The sequence below is a fragment of the Uloborus diversus genome, chromosome 4 (genome assembly GCF_026930045.1).
Source record: "Uloborus diversus isolate 005 chromosome 4, Udiv.v.3.1, whole genome shotgun sequence".
NCBI classification, from domain to species: domain Eukaryota; kingdom Metazoa; phylum Arthropoda; class Arachnida; order Araneae; family Uloboridae; genus Uloborus; species Uloborus diversus.
This window is the reverse complement of record NC_072734.1, coordinates 163,557,805-163,577,034: the sequence shown is the minus strand read 5'-3', so window position 1 is coordinate 163,577,034 and position 19,230 is coordinate 163,557,805. Positions and strand designations below refer to the sequence as shown.

General features: G+C 34.1%; 1 protein-coding gene across 1 annotated transcript; it reads left to right on the top strand.

Moving 5' to 3' along the window:
• The first annotated feature begins 10,933 nt into the window (after positions 1-10,933).
• On the top strand, positions 10,934-19,090 carry LOC129221439 (MAGE-like protein 2). The gene is made up of 2 exons (XM_054855923.1): positions 10,934-11,148; positions 18,272-19,090. Exons 1-2 carry the CDS (start codon positions 11,098-11,100, stop codon positions 19,085-19,087), a joined length of 867 nt encoding a protein of 288 aa, XP_054711898.1. The 5' UTR covers positions 10,934-11,097; the 3' UTR covers positions 19,088-19,090.
• The last annotated feature ends 140 nt before the right edge of the window (positions 19,091-19,230 follow it).

Sequence of the window (19,230 nt, the reverse complement as noted above, 5' to 3'; positions counted from 1 at the left end):
ATAGCAGACCAGCATTTCACTCACTAAATGAAACAGCAGCTTAACTAAACCTCCTTTTGAGTTTAACCACATGGAAAACTACTGAGCATCCTTTTATTCCCCAAAGTTGTTTTTCTTTTGTTGATCTATTTGAGATTGCCTTTTGTACTCTCTGTTCAATGAAAAAAAATGTCATTAGAAAAGTACAAAGTATTTTTTTCCAGTTGCAATATTTTGTGGCAACAATGGAATTGTGCTAAAGAGTAAAGTTACTTGTATTGCAGTATTTCTGGTGCAAGGGATTAAGAGATAGGACATTTTCATTTTCAACTGCCTTTTTGAACTATGAGAGTCCAGCTTGTTGCTCTTTGTGTTATAGTTTTACATAAAATGGCTTCAAAAAAGAAAGTTAGTTGAACTTGAAATTGATAAAAAGTATGAAATATTAAAATTAATTGAAAAGGGAGAAATCCAGAGAAAATTAGCTGGGACACATATGGAATTTCCAAAATTAATCTAATAAGTGTGCCGAACTTCAATAAGGAGTTACTTTTCTAAAAATAGATCATGGGGTTTTAAATGTATGAGAAAAATTCGTAATTTTTGAGAAGCTATGAATTTTTCATAACTATTAATATCAAATGCGTAACTGTTCATAAAAAATAAGATTTTTTTTTTTTTTTTTTTTTGATCAATTTACTGAAATTTTTAATTTGCGTGACACATTATCCCTCATTCTGGGAAAATAATCTCTAAAAATATTTGAATAACATTTTAAATTATTGTTTCAAAATAATGCTAAACAATGAAAGTGAGTTGAGCAGAAAGAATAAGTGTCAATCAGTCAAAAAATGAATACATAGTGCAAGAAATGACAAAAAAAAAAAAAAAAAAAAAAAAAAAAAAAAAAAAAAAAAAACAAGAAATTCTGTCTAGAACTGAAAGAGCCTACTTTCCCGTATATCCATACTACTTTCTAGTACCTGATCAATATTCTCAAAAACAGATAAAATCGCAAATTGTTTCAAACATATTTTTTAAATATTTTGAGCTAATTTCTAGGAATAAAATGTTCCTCACTAATCTAAAAAAATTAGATGCGTAAAAAAAATAAATAAATAAATTAAAAAAAATATTTTAAAAAAAACGAACAAATAAAATAGCAGCACCTTTTAAACAAAGCAGCTAATACACTTTTTTCCATTAAAAAAAATCTTTAACAGCTTTCAAAACGAAAAAATAATAATTAAAATTAATAAGCTCATTAAAATAAATACATCATATCAAAAAAAATCGTTTTTTTTTCCCCTGTTGCCAAAAATATTTTTTAAAATGAATTAATGCACTTAGCAAAATAAATTTTAACAATAAAATGTCACAACCCAAAGAAATACTTTTCACTGTCAAAAAAAAAAAATAAATAAATAAATAAATAAATAATAATAATCGTCTGCGCATATCTTTATGTAGAAACATAAATGACTTCGAGTTTAATCCCCGAAAACTAAATACCTACAGTGGCTCCCAAAAGTGTTCGTACACCTTGAAATTTTGTAGTAAAACCAAAATAACGCAAAAATGAATTCGAATATGAAGTCCAATTTTTTTTCACACCATTCCTATGCCATTCTTAATAAAACCCAGTAGTTTTTTTCAAAATATTACCAGGTTTTATTTTTGAAATTTGTCAAAAAACGAAGAGACAGAGAAGAGATACGCCACAACAGTCATCGTACACTGAAATATTTTCAAATAAATTCATAATTAAAATTATCATATGTGTTTTTTTATTATTTTTGCATTGTAATGATACTATAAAGTCATTTGCCTTTAATTTTTTGTGTATTTATTCCCTAATATTCTGCTTATTATTTAAAAATGGCAGGTATGCGTAGAAAACAACAAACACGATTGGAAATTTGATTTTTTCCCTCACAGTAGCGGTAAATTGGTTTGAAATGTCTCTAAATTGGTTAATTTATACCATTCTATAGTGAAGTGCTTGATAAAATGCTTTTGAGATAGAAATCGGATCGAAAACAAGGTAAGAAAAGGTCAACTGGCAAAGCTAACGAAGCGTGATCGGAGGTTTACAGTTAAAAAAAATTATGAAAAATACACATTTGAGTGCTCAAAAAGTTTCTGCAGAATTCAATGAAACATTTTATGTTTAATTTTCACTTAAAATTTTTCGCTAAGTTCTCTGATTAGCTGGATTAAAGGGGACCTCTTCACGCAGAAATTTTCTTGATCGTGCGAAAAACAGTAAGCTTACGCTTTCCGTCGTAAAATCAATGATAAATAAACTCAAAACGTTTTGGAACAACGGCTTACTTATAGATAAAAATAAATTCAATATTTTGGGTTAAGTTGTTGTATATCTGTCAATAGAAGAAAAAATGGGGAATTTAATCTTAAGAACTTAGTTGGATCAGTTAATCAGGACGGTGAAGGTGTTCTTGTGTGAGGGTGCATAACTGCATCAGGACTAGGAAATTTAGAATTTTTAGAAGAAATAATGAATCATGCTGTTCATTTAAATATTTTAAAAAACAATCTTAAACTATTAGCCCAATATTTGGTAATCGGAAACAACTTTGTTTTTTATCAATATAATGATAAGAAGTACACGTTTGCGTTTAGTGCCTCAAAAATTGTCCTTAAACTTAGAAATATCTCCTCAATCGCCAGATTTAAACTTAATGGAACGTATTTGGAGATATCTGGCGGCTAGATAACGAAATTACATCACTGAAACGAAAAGCGAACTAGAAACAGTAAGACTCGAAGAGCGGCTGAACCCTTACTCAGAAATTGCATAAAAAAAGAAAGAAAAAACAATGAAATCTATTCCCAGACGTTTAAAAGCTGTTGCTGTTACTGCATGATATTCTACTAAATAATAACTTACTAAAAAGTTAGATTATTTACTAATTTTTTGACGTTTTTTCAAAGTGTACGAAGACTTTTGTGAGATAAAATTTCCGGCACTTTTTGGTTTTTGATTTTTTAAAAATTAAGTTTTAATGTTTTATTAAAAATTTTCATGTAGTTTTGTTAAAAATAAATCATAGATCTTATAATAAAATACCTATTCGGAAATATTAATTCTAACCAATCGATAAAGGCGTATTTCATTCAGTCGTAGGTGTACGAACACTTTTGGGAGCCACTGTAAATTAAAACTTTAGCGTGAAAATAAAAAAAAGCCATATCAACAATAATTATTTCGCAGCTAAAATCATAGCTGCGGAGTAGGAGTCGGAGTCAATCTCATTTTGAGATAAAGGAGTCGGAGTCGAATATCCGAGAAACTGACTCAGTCATTTGTCCTCCGTGTATAAATTTTTGCCAAAGCTACGAAGTCAGAGTCGAAGTCGGGGAGTCGGAGTCCGATTAATTCTCGGGCACAGGAGTCGGAGTCGGAGTGAGTCAGGTGCCCCTAAATTCTCGGAATCGGAGTCTGAAGTTAGGCGTCAAGAGCTGTTTCCAACAAAATTTGTTTGAAGTAAACCCGCCATCAAGTACGGAATCTACATTGATTTTCAGTTTCCTCGTAGGCGCTAATGTTAAGAGATTTGAACTGTTCAAAATTGAACGGAAAATTGTTCAAATCAAAAAGGTATTTTATATACAAGTTTTTTATCAAAAGCTTTTTCCTACAAAGTTTGTTTAAAGCAAATTCGCCTCACAGTTCGGAATTGCCTTCAATTTCCCAGTAGGCGCTAATGTTAAGTTTTTTTGAACTGTTCAAAATTGAACAAAAAACAGTTCAAATCAAAAAGTGAAATATGGGAATGAGGTGTCCTCGCCGAGGTCTTTCGAGCAAAAAAAAGTTTGTTCGTATCGGACTATTCATTCAAAAGTTATTAGGGGGGGGGGACACACCGACAGACCGACAGACATTTTCCCCCATCTCAATACCCTACTTTCCAATTTTTAATTTTTCGATATTTATTTAATTGTTTTATTTATTTTTGACTTTTTTTTTTGTTTTTCGCGATATTTTTAAGATGCATTAAGCCTTCTTTCATGCTTTTTGAGCAATCACGATTGCTTATTGTTCTCATTTGACCGTTTTTGATGTTCCGTACCTTTTTCAGCTTGGACCAGAAGCCTCTGCAGCACCACCGCTCACCGTCCTCTGCAGGCGGCGTTGCTCGGCTGCTCCGTTCCTGAGCTATCCGCTTCTCCTGGTCGGAGGCGTCCATGTCCTACACACACGCACTCTCACACACGACTTCACACACATACACACACACGCCTACGTGCATACACACAGGTCTACGCACACACACAAGCCTACACATTTACACACACAACTATACACACGTAACCGCCCAGGAGGAGAGGCAGGCTTGGGGGGACAGGAGCCTTTTCTAGAAACAATAACTACAGTGAGTAGGGTCTTGTCTCAGTTCGTGATTGCGAAAAACATAATTTAAATTCAAAATTTCAGAATTCAAATTAATTTTTTTTTTCTTTTTCTGATTTTTACTGGGAAAGTAGGCTAAAAATCATTACCCCCTTTATAAGTTGACCATCTGTCTAAATTAACCACCAAAGTACTGCACCGCAAGTGGTCAACTTACACAGGTTTCACTGTAGCGGTATTTGTTGGGGAAAATACTGGTATTTTCGGTATTAGCTGAAAATAATAAATAGTTTTAATTCAAGAATTTGCAATTTATTTTATTCAAAATCTACTTATATTTTAAACTAGTGGCACCCGCACGGCTTCGCCCGTAATAGAAAAATTAAAGGTCTTTTGGTTCGCTTGTATATTTACAAATAATGTATGGTGAATTTTCTCGCCAATTGGCTTGTACCGACGTTACAGTTCCACGTTATGATAATTTCGTATCTCGCCAATTGGCTTGTGCCCATGTTACGGTTCCACGTTATGATAATTTCGTAATTTATGATAGTTTTTTTTTCTTAAAATTGAAATAGAAAAAGAACCACATCGAATTTTCGAAAAATCGCTTCGAGGTGCACACCCCCATGCTACATACTAACTTTGTGCCAAATTTCATGAAAATCGGCCGAACGGTTTAGGCGCTATGCTCGTCACAGACATCCTCCAGACATCCAGACATCCTCCGGACAGAGAGACTTTCAGCTTTATTATTAGTAAAGAAGAAGATGTACATTTATTTTTCCATGATACAGAACCGAAATCAATTTATTGATGTAAAAATTTTGCTTCAAAAGCACAAACTAATAGAATATCATTTAACAAAAGTATTTTGTGCACGCCAAGGGCGCCTATATGCAAAATTTAAAGGAGTGGCTCAAATATTTTCCCCATGGTTCAGCAGAATATTTTCCCCATAAAAACCGATTTCAGTACAGATTAGAGTAATTAAAATTTGACGTTTTTAATAACTTATTCATGAATTACTGGAGAAGAAGTGTTTTTACATTTTGCAAAGAAAAAAGTACTAAAAGCAAGAAAGTTCAAATTTCAAGAGGGGGGGACTTAAGCCCCCCCCCCTCTTACCCCTCCCCCTCCCCCCATATGGTGTGCACCATGTATTTATTTTCCATTACCCTGTACGCTCATTTTCTCTTTTGGGAAAATTAATTTCGTGTGTGATTTTGAATGTCCCCCCCCCCCAGTTTGTCCGATGAACAATTTTTCAAACCATTGATTGCAGGAATGCTTTATGATTTTTTTTTCTTAATTATTTGTCTCAACCGTACTATATTTTGACAAAAACCGTTTCTTGTTAGCATAACAAATGACAATTTGTTGGCACCAGTATTGGTTTGTTGTGCCGTCTCGCTATATGGCTTCATACTTGGTAAGATAATGTTTAGAAATTATATATTGCCTTGAAAATTTGCATAGAGGAAGAGCATAAATATGTTCCACGAATTGAAAGATATTTTCAGATATTTACATAATTATAATTGCAAAGCATTTTGAAAAGAAAGCTAAAACAAATAAGAGAAGCCAACAAGATTAAATTTAGTCGTTGATCGTAAGTTTCAAACCAAAGGGCTAATAAAAAAATAAACACAAACCCCTCCTGTTCAAGAGAAAATGATGTTAATATTGGAAAAGTAACGTCTCTCAGGAAAGAAATTTCAACTAGCTTTAAATTAAAGAAATAATAGAAATACACACAATACGAAAGAAACACACACACACATACAAAAGGTTTTATCGAAAAATGCTATGCGACAGACCGTTTTTTTTTTTTTTTTGGAGATTCCTATTCCTATTCCTATTCAGAGTCACAACTGACTACGACTGTATTTATGTCGAGGACTGCATACTAAGTGCCTTACCTCCATTATTTTATATACCAATAGATGGCAGCACCATCACTGGGTCGAACAGTTAATGAGAATTTAGAACTAGTCCAGGAGCTAATAGCTACCTGGTGCTAGCACCCCCAGAGGTATCGTTTCACTTGGAGGACATTGAGACCACGAGCATATTTAACGTCGCCCAGTCCCCTTTAATGACGACGGTGGGTCTTCGACCATCGAGGTTCGAACCCAGGACTCTCCGGCCCGGAATCCGACACTCTACCGATCGGGCTACCACGGCCCTTTTTTGGAGATAAAATACTTTTAGGCAATTGAATTAGAGGAGGTGTATCACGCATTCTTAACAGTACCACTGACCTGCGAGGATTCAGAAAGAGTAGTTTCAACTGTAGGAAAGTTGAGCACTAATATGAGTTCCATGCTTAGAGACAATTCAATAGATGCATTATGTTTTTTACAGAATTGATTTTTTATTATGACATTCGTTCCTTCATTTTATATTTTTACGCAACACGTTTTCATAATAATACAATTTTTGTACAAAATTATGAAATGTGGCAACGAAACAATATGTTTTGAAGCAATTTTTAAGAAATTTCAAATACCGGTATTAATACCGATATTCCGGTATCTCGTTTTAAAAATACCGAATACCGGTATTGAATTTTCGGTCCCGTATTGCAATCCCTAGTCGTGGCATATGTAGCCTATTTCAGTCAAGAAAAAATTACCTGTGAAAATCAAGGTGTCCCCCGTGTAGTATCGAAACCGTGTTATACGACACTTTTTTTAAAAAATAACATTTTTACTAATTTTTAATACTAATTATGTATGTGCATGAGAAAAATCAGGTTATATAAGATGTATCGTGTTATATCGAAACCGTGTTATACGAGACTTAGAAATAATGTAAATCGAGGGATGTGTACTGTGTTGTATCGAAACCAAGTTTCATAAAAACAAAGTTAAGTGTTAGAGTTATTAGCAAAAATTAACAGAATGTATTAAACAAAAATGAAATTCTATCTTTTATAAACATAACATTCGTGTTGTATGAAAACCATGAAGCATTAAATTCAAGTTTCGTACCGTGTAATATAGAAACGGTGTTATAATGATCACAAATTTGGTACCGTGTAATATCGAAACGGTGTTATAATGATCGCAAATTTGTTACCGTGTCATATCGAAATCGTGTTGTAGAAGTACCGTGTTATACAAGGGACGCCTATATGATAATGCTCGCAATTTTCGAAAATGGATACTCAAATTGTAATATTTTGTTGTAAGTCAAAAATTATTCTTACATTAACAAATAAAGTTCTTTTTATCACTTTAAACATTTAATTGGGACTTTTTAATAGTCAGTGCCTTATTTATTTAGTAAATGTTTAGCTTAATTATATTTTTAATATTTTTTACGATTAATCAAGTGCATGCGGGGCAAAGTGGATGGGGCATAATTCATTTCGTTTACTCATTCAATAATTTACTAAAAATCACTTATGTATTCAATTTTTCACTAATTTATTTACATTACTTTTTTAATAATTCACTTATTCATTCATTCAGTCACTTATTTTCTTATTCAGTCACTATTTTATTTACTCATTTATTTTTCCTTGTTAACTTATTTATTTATTAGTTTACTCTGTTGTGTTATCTTTTCATTTATTCAATTATGCTTTTGTTTGATCATTTATTTGTTCAAAGTTATTTTTCACAGTCGAATAGAAAATCTTTCATTCGAAAAATATTTCATTTTTCATATTACTCCGTGAAAAACAAAAATGAAAAATTTCCTTTTTTTTTTTTTTTGAAGGCACAATTTAACTGCCAAAAACAAAAATATTGTTTATATGCAAGTTTTTTTTTTTAAATTCTAACAATGTACCCGCACGGCGATGCCCGTGCTAAAAGTTTAAAAGAAGTCCGTTGAATAAAAAAAATCTACGCCCCCCCCCCTAATTTTAAATGATCATTTTTCATGAACTAAAATGTGTAAACACCTTTTAGCCGCCTGCGGCGACCAGCTGGCTCGTTTTTTTTACGCCATTCGCCTTTTTGTTTGACTTACTCTTCATTCACCTTTTTACGCCGAGTTCACCGCCTACAGCGGCCGTTTAAATAAATTTGACAGTGGTATTAATTATTCATATCTATTTTTTTCGATATTAATTTGAATAAAATATTTTCTATACCTATTTCCAGTTGCGTTTCACCTTTCTTATGCCAAAATTGCCGAAATCCAGTTGCCATTCACCTTTTTACGCCGAAATTGACGCCTTCGGCGGCTATCTACCTACACATCTATCTTTATTTATTTATTTATTTATTCGTCTCTATTTATTTTAACCTTCCCCGTAGTGTGCAAAAAGTATAGCGTTTGCAAAACTCACTATTTTAATTGAATTTAGTGCGCACAAATTTGCAACGTAACGTGCTGAGGACGCAAAAAAAAAAAAGAAAAAAAAATCCTGATTTGAAATATTCTTGTCCAATTTTTGCTGTTTCAACGTCAAATAGGTTATCAATTGAGAAAACATACTTTTTTTATAACGTAGAAAATGTGTATAGATTCTGCAAGGTATTATTTTCTATATTTTCCCCGTGTGTAGATTTTATGACTTACAAATACTCCAAAATATATTTTTTGTACTTCATGTATGTCTGCCTTAACTATAGGGCGATAACTTATTACTGAATATATTTTTTATCTCTCCGAATCATCCCGTATGTATATTCCCATTCGGAACTCCAGCTCTCGAATACGCTACCTTGCGGTGATTTACAAAACTGCAAATGAAACTAAAACATTGCCACGTTGCATTCCACGTGTGTCTGTTGACGTAAACACAGGCAGTTTGTTCTGAGTATTTATTAACGCAATCGATGTGTCTTAGTTTGCTTTCAGCTACAGAAATTAATTCGTCCCTTAGTAGCATTCTCGAGCTTCTCAAAATAATGTTAGTTTTCATTATTTCCTTAATAATTGGTGAAAGCGAAAATTCTGGATTAACAAACTTGGATAACGTTATACAAGGTAAAAACATTTATTGTTTTGTATGAATTTGTAAGAATATGGGGTTTTTTTTAATCTTAAATTAATTAAACTTACCATATTTTACAGCAGCATTTAGTTGGAATGGACAGTATGCAAAATATTTTCTTGAATATATTATCGTAGAACAAAATGAATAACCGAGAAAGAATTTACTTTATTCCTTTTATTCTCAGCTGAAAGGTTTCGCCAAATTTGTTTAGGGTTATAGTTTTAGTATAGTGCGAGCAAAGTAGCCTTGGCGAGATTTCGCATTTTTAGTTAAACCATTTTTAATTTTTATCATGAGTGGAATAAAATGGTAGTAAGATTACAGAATTCGATAAGTGAAAAGAAATAATGGTCAATCAACTGAAAAGAAAACTACCACCATATATCCGTGAGAATTTTGTTGATGATTTGCATAACATGACACAATTAAATCGTAACTCAGAAATTAGAAAAATCGAAACAGAAAATTTTTAAATTAACCGATTCGGGAATTCGAGAGAAATAACTCAGCTACAAATGGAAAACAATAAGCGCTAGCCAAGCAAGGCAAAAAAGTATCATCTTCTTTCGATAACAATTTGTAATGTCATATTGAATTTTCTAGCATTAATTGTTATTCTTGTCAGGCCACAATTATTATTTAGTTTTATCAAGAATTGATAAATATCGAATTCAACATTGTGGAAATAGCTGCTTAGAACTACGAACTACGTAGTTTGCATTAATCTTTGACGTTTAGTAATGCTTCTTGAATTCTCATTTCTTTCTACGTTAGCCAGAATATTCACAAGACTTTGAAAATTAATTTAAAAAGAATAAAGCGAAAAAATCATACGTACGAACAAAAATCACAACACTTTTAGCATTTCCTTCGTTACCATGTGCGTTTGTTTTAGTTTTTAAGTCCGCCATTAGACAGCGACTTTAGTGCCCCCTATAGTTCGTTGGAGTTGCTAATATTCTGAACTACGGTCGTTTGGTTTTATCTTCTGCCTGTGCATATTAGAGTCCCTCGTTTTCATATAGGGACTCTAGTGCATATGAAGAATCACTTTGCACATGGAAAAAATTCGGAGAAGTCACAAAAGGAAGATTTTTTCTTCATCGAGATTCTGGAGCGGAAAATTCATTTAAGATTTTTCCAGGAGAGTCTATTTCTTGCAAAATCAGTGACTCTGCCACCTTCATTTTCATTGTAAATATGTTTCAGTTTTCGTTTTGGCAACTGTACTGCGTGATTGCGAAATTGCTGAAGTTGTTGTCGGTTGGGGCCGTGGTAGCCTGATCGGTAGGGCATTGGACTCGGGGCCGGAGGGGCTCGGGTTCGATCCCCGCTGGTCGAAGACCCACCGTCGTCATTAAAGGGGACTGGGCGACGTTAAATATGCTCGTGGTCTCAATGTCCTCCAAGTGAAATGATACCTCTGGGGGTGCTAGTACCAGGTAGCTATTAGCTCTTGGACTAGTTCTAAATTCTCATTAACTGTTCGATCCGGTGATGGTGCTGCCATCTATCGGTATATAAAATAATGGAGGCAAGGCACTAGTATGCAGACCTCGACATAAATACAGTTGTAGTCAGTTGTGACTCTTGAATAGAATAGAATAGAATTGTTGTCGGTTCGGTTTTGTTTTGTTTTGCTTTGCTTTGTTGTCCATCGATCGCTGTTATTATTGAAAATACCTTTTCAGTAAAATGTTGTTGCTTAACTATGTGACAAAAGACACAATTTAGTGTGTGTTCTGGAAAGTTTTAGTTCTGCATTGAGTGTTGTATATTAGAAATGGAGCAAGATAATTCCGTTTCGTGCTCTTCTGAAAGTAGTGTTTCAGAAGTATGTAAAGTAATACAGTGTTGCTGCTGAAATGAGATATTTTGCATTATCCTTTCTTGCTTTCACCCATAGGCGCCCATATGAGGGGGGGGGGGGACCAATGTGACATCCTTGTTTTTAATAATTTTTAATTTGCAAACATATAAAAAATTTCTTCTCCAGCCATAAATGAATATGTAATTGAAAATGTCAAATTTTAATGTCTCTAATCTGTACTGAAATCGGTTACCATGAGAAAATATCCTGCTAAACCATGATAAAAATATCTGAGCCTTCCCCCCCCCCCCCCCTTTAAAATTTTGCATATGGGCGCCCATGCTTTCGCCAGGGTTTTTTTTCTGTGCTTGTATTTTATGTAGGACACTTTCAAAGTAATTTAGCAAGAAAATGGGAGGGGGGAGAAATTTATAGCATATAGTTGATCACAGGATGTGATAGCGTCCTAGCCAACAAGAAAACCAAATGTCAGACACCAACAAAGCCAAATATCCACTGCCAAGAAAGACGAAAGAAATTAAACATGCATCTAATGACAGTTTACACAACAGAACAAGTTGGGTGTTTTCACCCCTCTGTATCTTAGCCTCATGAAAACCCACGGAGTTGATTTTTAGTATACTCCATCTCTTGTTGCCCCTGATGAATTGTTCCAAAATACCATCAAGGGAGGAGAAATTTAAGTTAGAAAATCGCTATTCCAAAACCTTTTTGTGTTCTTTGACAGGGATACAGCCCAGACGCAAAGAAGGATCGAGCTGAAATTTCGCTGACATTCCTCGTGCCATTTGAACCCCCTCTCCCATTTCTATCGCCCAAATCATTCCTTCCGGAGGTCTGTAACTGCCCCCTGGGGATCTTTGTTAATGATCTTTTGTATAAATATTCTTGAGGGGTCATTGAGGCCATATGCAGAAATTCAGTCACCGGGGACATCATGGGCCAGAGTAATTAAAATTTGAAAATCACTAATTTCCCCTAAATTCTTTTTACTTACTTACAGCTCATAGGGTTTGTTCATCTCTGACTGAAATTGCAAGGATGAAATATATCTAACAGTTATTAAAAGGTTGTCTTAGGAAAAGGAAATTCAATCAAGGCTAAAACAGATCCAACAGTTGCATAGATCTTCTGACGCATCCAAGTTTAATATGTTTAATAGCTTAGGTTTTCTTTTTTTTTTGGCAATACCATATGTTGTTTCGTCTTTTTATTAAACTTTACACCAAACAAGGTATTGAAAAAGACAAAGAGTTCTATTAAAATGAAAAGTAAATCACCAAATAATTACAGTAGACTCCCGATTATCCGCGAGCGGTTTATCCACGGGGCGGATTATCCGTGAATCAATCAACAATCACGAACATGTATTTTCGCAGTAAAAAGCGAATACCAGTGGCTGTTTTTTTTTTTGAAAAATTGTAAATTTACACTCAGTTGTTTTTGCTTGATTGATTGATTTGATTTAATTTTATTATTATTATTATTATTATTATTGTGCGTTCTTCATCGTACATACACTTGTTTGTTATTGATGACGACGGATGATGTATGACGGTTGTGCAAAAATACAAAACATTTGTACTGTACTCTATATATATTTGCACTGTTTGCAGAAAGTGTTATGCATCAATACAGTTAAGAACTTGAGATAGGACAATTTTTACCTGATTTGTCCCCCATTTTAGTCTCTTTTGCGGTTATCCGCGATTTTTATTATCTGCGGCACTTGTGCCACCCAATTCCGCGGATAATCGGGAGTTTACTGTAATATAAGCAGTTAAAATGTAAAATAATCCCCCATGTTTGAAAATAAGTGAAAACCTCAATTAAAGTAACCCCCGCCAGCATAAAGACTGCTTTCTACTTTTCCACTACAGGCTCGTGATTTGGCATATTTTTAACCTAGTGGAGATTATATTTTTTATTTTATTCACTGCCGCCATTACTTGTTTAGCGATACCGTACGCTATTTTGTCTTGAACTAAGGAAAAATAAAACAAAGACGTTAAACAAGACTGAGAGCTGCATCAAAAAGAAAGATCAATCACCAAACAAATGAAAATAGCCCATAAAATGTAAAATAATCCATCATTTAAGAAAAAAAGTCAAAAAGCTAGATTAAAATAGCCCGCAAGCTATAAAACATTTAAAAAAAACTTCATGAAAATAACACCTGCCAAATAAAGAAACTGTAATCGAATTTATTGCCAAGTTGTAAAACACTCGAAAACAAAATAATTTAAAACATGTAGTATTTTATCATCCAAGCAATTTTCTTTGCTACAGAGAGTATATACAAAGATTGCAATAAAATTTAAATGGCCCAATTCTCGTCAAACGAACATAGAATCTTACTGGTCTGAAGATATCATGACGTAAAATTAAGCTTGCCATTATTATTTCTTAAAAACACAAAATACATTGTTTCAATTGAAAATTTATGACTTGAATTTCTCCACTCTAAAAACACAGACAAAGTAATATCTATGCAAAAAGATGTGATATCTCATCAAAAACAACCCTGTTGTAAAAATTTCACCGCAAAGAAAACTTTTAACTCTTTCTTACAAAAAAGAAGGCCTTCATCCTAAACCCAAAAACCGTCAGCCTTAAAAAGTTATATCTAGTTTTCCCGCCAAGTATCTGCCAAACTACCATTCTCCCTGGTTTTCTCTATCATCACGACTATTTTCATTAGAACCTGCCCCATCATGACCTCTTTACCAGTGACGATAGATCCTATAAATTGTTTTCAGGGTCGTTTAAATTTAAACAACCCAGTTTAAATTGTTTGGCAGGAAGCTTTGTTAACTCAGATAGTTCCTTCAAGAGAAGAGCTAGCCGTTAAACAGGATTGAAAACAATTTATAGGATCTATCCTCACTGGTAAGCAGTTGGTGATGGGGGCAGGTTCTAGCGAAAATAGTTGTAATGAAAGAGGAAAACAGGGAGAATGATAGTTTGGCAGATACTTGGCGGGAAAACTAGATATCGTAACTTTTTAAGGCTGAGGGTTTTTGGGTTTACCGTATTTTCCTGCGTATTATCCGCGGGCGGCCTATAACCCGCAGGTCCGAAAATCGGCCAGACGAAAAAAATCTTTGTATAATCTGCGGATAATACGATGTAAAAAGATCAAGTTGGAATTTAACATACCATTTGAGCAACTAAATTAAAAACGTGAAAAAGTAATTGAGTCGCCTATTTTCAAAACCGGCCAAGTGCAAAAATTCTCGATTTTCATTTTATAAGTTCCACTCAGTTTTACTAAGCGCTATGGTAACTAAAATTTTACGTTCAAAAGCGGCCTTTTTCAATGATAAATTAACATGGAAAGATTCGGTTAAGTTTCAAAACCGGCCAAGTTGGGTTTCTCATATAATCCGCTTGGAGCGCCCTTCACACAAACAGTCTGCACCTGTCTGTTGCTATAGTAACGAGACATGTCTCATTTCTTCGAGGGCAGTTGAATAATGGTTAGAGCTTTAAATGCGGTATATTGGCTTAGATTTTTTTCTTCGGGGGGGGGGGGAGGCTAGGATTTCTTCCTCGCCTCCTCCCCCCCCCCCAGAAAAAAAAATCTAAGCCAATGTACCGCACTTAAAGCTCTAACCGTTATTCAACTGCCCTCGGAGAAATGAGACATGTCTCGTTACTATAGCAACAGACAGGTGTAGACTTTTCGTCTGTGGCTCTAGAGAAGTAAGGTTATTTGAGTGAGTTTGAGGTTTGTTTTTAAAATCTTTTATGGAAGTCAGTTTTTTCAGTGTTTCATGTTTTTTTTCTTGATAAAGAAAAATGGAAGTGAATCCGCAGTGTGTTGAACCAGCCTTAGCACGGAAAAGGGTTCGAAATGAGAGCTCTTGGCAACGAAGCAAGGAAAAACGAATGCGATACAGTGATCCTGGATTACCCTTAATGCCAAACTGCAAACATGAAAATAAAGAAGTTTACAAGTGTGCAGATCTTCGCCGGGAAGATGTATCGGTGTTTCATAATCGTTTCTATTCGCATAAAACTAAAATCCTGCAAGATGCCTTCATACTAAAATATGTGATCGCTGATGACCCGTCCCGGAAGTCTAAAACTTTCCTAGACAGAGAACCAAAGATGTTTTTTGGGAAATTCTTTGTGCCAACTCCATCTGGAACTCAACTAAGGGTATGTCGACAAACGTTTTTACGAAGTCTAAACCTTAAAAAGCATCGGGTTCAGGGAATAATAAAGAGACATAAATTAAGCGGCACAATGCCTTCATAGGGTCGTGGTGGCGACCATAAATCTGCAAATAATCGCGACAAACTTTCATCTGTTAAAAAGTTTATTGAAAAACTGAAATGCTGCGAGTCACACTACTGTCGGAGTAAAACTGTTGCTCGCATGTACCTTCCATCCGAGTTAAGCGTACAAAAACTGTGGAAAATGTATGAGGCGGAGTGTAATGAGGAACAACATGTTAAGGAAAGTTATTTTCGTAAAATATTTAATACAAATTACAATTTGGGTTTCGGTACACCTCGGAGTGATGTATGCTCAGTTTGCACCCAGTATAATGAAAAAATAAAAGCGGAAAAACGTGAGAACGAAAAAAAAGTACTAGCCTCTCTGAAACAAGTTCATTTATTGAAAGGAAAAGCTTTTTATAAAAAACTTAAGGAACGTCGTCCTGATTTATTGACCATTTCTTTCGACTGTCAAAAAAACCAAATGTTGCCTCGGCTCCCCGACCAGGCGTCATACTTCAGTAGGAAAATTCCAATGTACAATTTCACCATTGTTCAAGGAGATTCAAAAACTCCTCTCAACCCCAGCAACGTATTCATATACGTGTGGAATGAAACTGTTCTACCCAAAGGATCCAACGAAATCGCCTCAGCCGTTTTCCATCGCTTGGTTAACACAGATTTCACTGGAATTAAGAAATTGAGGTTAGTCGCGGACGGATGCGGCGGGCAAAATAAAAATTCAACAATAATAACGATGCTACACCACTGGCTGATAAAATTTGCCCCAGAAGACATTATTATTGAGTTGCTATTTCCAATGGTGGGACACTCTTTCCTCCCACCTGACAGAGTCTTCGGATTTATAGAACGTGACTTAAAAAAATTAGAAGTCATAGTGCGCCCTGAGGAGTTTGTCGATATTTTTAAAAATTATGGGACTGTAGAGCAACTTGGCTCTGATTGCCTTGTTTACGACTGGAAATCTGAGTGCAAAATTATAATGAAACCTCCGCAAAGCTGGCATTTTAAATTTGCAGCCACGAAACGCTTTTTTCTTAAGAAATCTGGGAATCGGATATTAATAAAAGGAGAAGTAAATTATCAATCTGACTTGGGACAATATAAATCCATAACAAAAAAAAATCAGAAAGCAGAGAACATTCGCCTCAACATCATTCCAACTGGGAAACCCATTGCTCCTGCGAAAATTAATGATGTACATAATTTGCTGTCAAAGCATTTTGGGGACAATTGGAGGTCATTAAATACCCTTAAGTTTTACTCAGAACTGCGCCCACACCAGGATGATATTATTGAAGAAAATAACGAAGACTGTCACGAATTAATTATCGATCCAGATGAAGAAGTAAGGGGTTGAGTTTCATTTTAATCGTTCTTTATTATTCAAGTTTTTTATTTCCTTATCAATTTGCATTACTTCTGGGATTTTTTTTTTCGTTCTTGAATAATTTTTTCAGTTTGTAAAAGAGTTTATGAGGCAAAAGTATTGTATTAATTTTTTGAGATATATATTGTACTTAAATATATTTACTTTAATGTTTTCAGTTTATTTATTTTAATCGTTAACCTAATAGTTGAGTATCAAAAGTGGCCAAGTGACATATTGAGTTTCAAACCCGGCCAAGTGCAAATTACTTTTCTTAATTACCATTAGTTAATTTTATTATTTTTTAAATTAATCTTTCAGTTTGAATATACTAGGCTAGAAGTATAGATAGAACCACAATTGATACACCACAATTGATTGATATAGTTGTAATAAGTTTTTCGGCCCTCCTGAAAATTTTAAATCACTGCACTAGGCCGTTTTTGAAAATAGGCGACTCAATTACTTTGAAGGCATAAATAAAAATTTATCTGAAATATAATCTAAAATATAATGATTTCTTCTTGAAATCTTGATTATAGTATGCTAATTACTTGAAAAACAAAGAGTCAAGACAAAGGAGCAAACGGGCTAATCTTGTGCAAATGGCTACCTATTTCACTGTAATCTTGCTTATTTTACATGACCTGAATCGCCAAGAGGAACATTCAAGGAACGTAAAATAACCAACATACAGGCAGGCATCGAAGAAGAACATGCATGCTTTGCAAAATAAACAACATTCAGTCTGCGTAGGGTCTGGATCGGTGAATCCTACTGTAAAAATATTTAGGTTCAATGCGTTGGTGTTAAAGGGGGAAAAAAAATCACAATATGATTTATTTATGTTATTATTACAGTAGAAGCCTGTTTACGCCGACCTGTATAACGCAATTCTCTATAAACCGCACTACTTTTCAGAAGTAAACAATAGGTTTTGAAGTTTAAAAAATCCCTCTGTTTTGCTTTGCAAAAAAAAAATTGTTAGGCAAATTAAATTTTGAAAGTTTTTTATCTTTCCATCTTATTTCAAAGCTTTTAAATTGAAAATTAGTACTCACAGTAAACAGAAAATACCAGATGGCTCTTGAAAATGCAGCTGTTATGCAAACCATGAAGCTAGCAGTAGTACAGGATTTTGATTGTGAAACATATTTATTTGTGAATAACTAATTGTAATATTAGTGCTTTAATACTCATTGCAGATAAAACTCATTCTGAAGTGCTAATATATAAATATATTTTGAATATTAGTTTCAAAATTTGTGAAATGATCTATATAATGCAAAAACCTGTATAACGCAAAAGCTCTAGTCTCAAGGTGTGCGTTATAACGGTCTTCTACTGTATTTTAATATGATTTAATTATATGATTTTTATTTCATGCTTTATTATGTTGCATGTTTTCCTAATGTTTAAGTTAAAAACCTTGAAATAAAAAAAAACAATTATAGCTCATTTTTTTTATTCGTATGGGTGTAATCTCAGTATTTAATATCTTTTCCTCCAGAATAGGGATTTCATAACATATTATCATCAAATACAACCCTCTACAAGCAACTATCATCCAGTACAGCCCTCTGCAAGCAACTACCATCCAGTACAACCCTCAGCAAGCAACTATTATCTAATACAACCCTCAACAAGCAACTATCATCTAATACAACCCTCAACAAGCAACTATCATCCAATACAACCCTCAACAAGCAACTATCATCCAATACAACCCTCAACAAGCAACTATCATCCAATACAACCCTCAACAAGCAACTATCATCCAATAAAACCCTCAACAAGCAACTATCATCCAATAAAACCCTCAACAAGCAACTATCATCCAATACAACCCTCAACAAGCAACTATCATCCAATACAACCCTCATCTATCAGCTCTCATCCAATACAACCCTCATCTAACAGCTCGCATCCAATACAACCCTCATCTAGCAACTCTCATCCAATACAACCTTCAGTTAGCAGCTCTACTAACTATTATCCTGATCCTTATGATATAACTGAAGATGATTTACCCTCCATTCCACTTTATCAGCATTCTGCAAGTAATACTCAGCAACCTGAGTGCAATTCTGAATCTAATCATTCTGAACCATCTCAAGCTTCAGCACATTCGCATGAAAGTTCATCAGATGAAGAAAAATGTACCTGTAATAATGATGATTCCCCTTACGATAGTGAAGCTGAAAGAAGATCAATTTTAGGAGAAATTATAGATGATATTTTTGAAGAAATAGTTATAGAGCATTGTTTTCGAATGCATCAAGCTGCAAAACTTGGAGTACTTACTTTTGATGATGCAACTGAGTAAGTTAATGAATATTTGACCATTAATAACTTAAATAGTATCAAAATCGCTTGTCGGCTTTTTAACCAGAAGCATTGTTAATATTTTTTCCAGACTGAGATGATCAAGTAAATTATGAAGTTAATGTCCTTTTTGTCAGTTTTTAC

Coding starts and splice junctions, on each gene's coding strand:
- LOC129221439 (XM_054855923.1), top strand. CDS start 11,098: ATGGAGCAAGATAATTCCGTTTCGTGCTCTTCTGAAAGTAGTGTTTCA. Junction 11,149..18,271: donor CTGAAAGTAGTGTTTCAGAA/GTATGTAAAGTA, acceptor CTTTTCCTCCAG/AATAGGGATTTCATAACATA.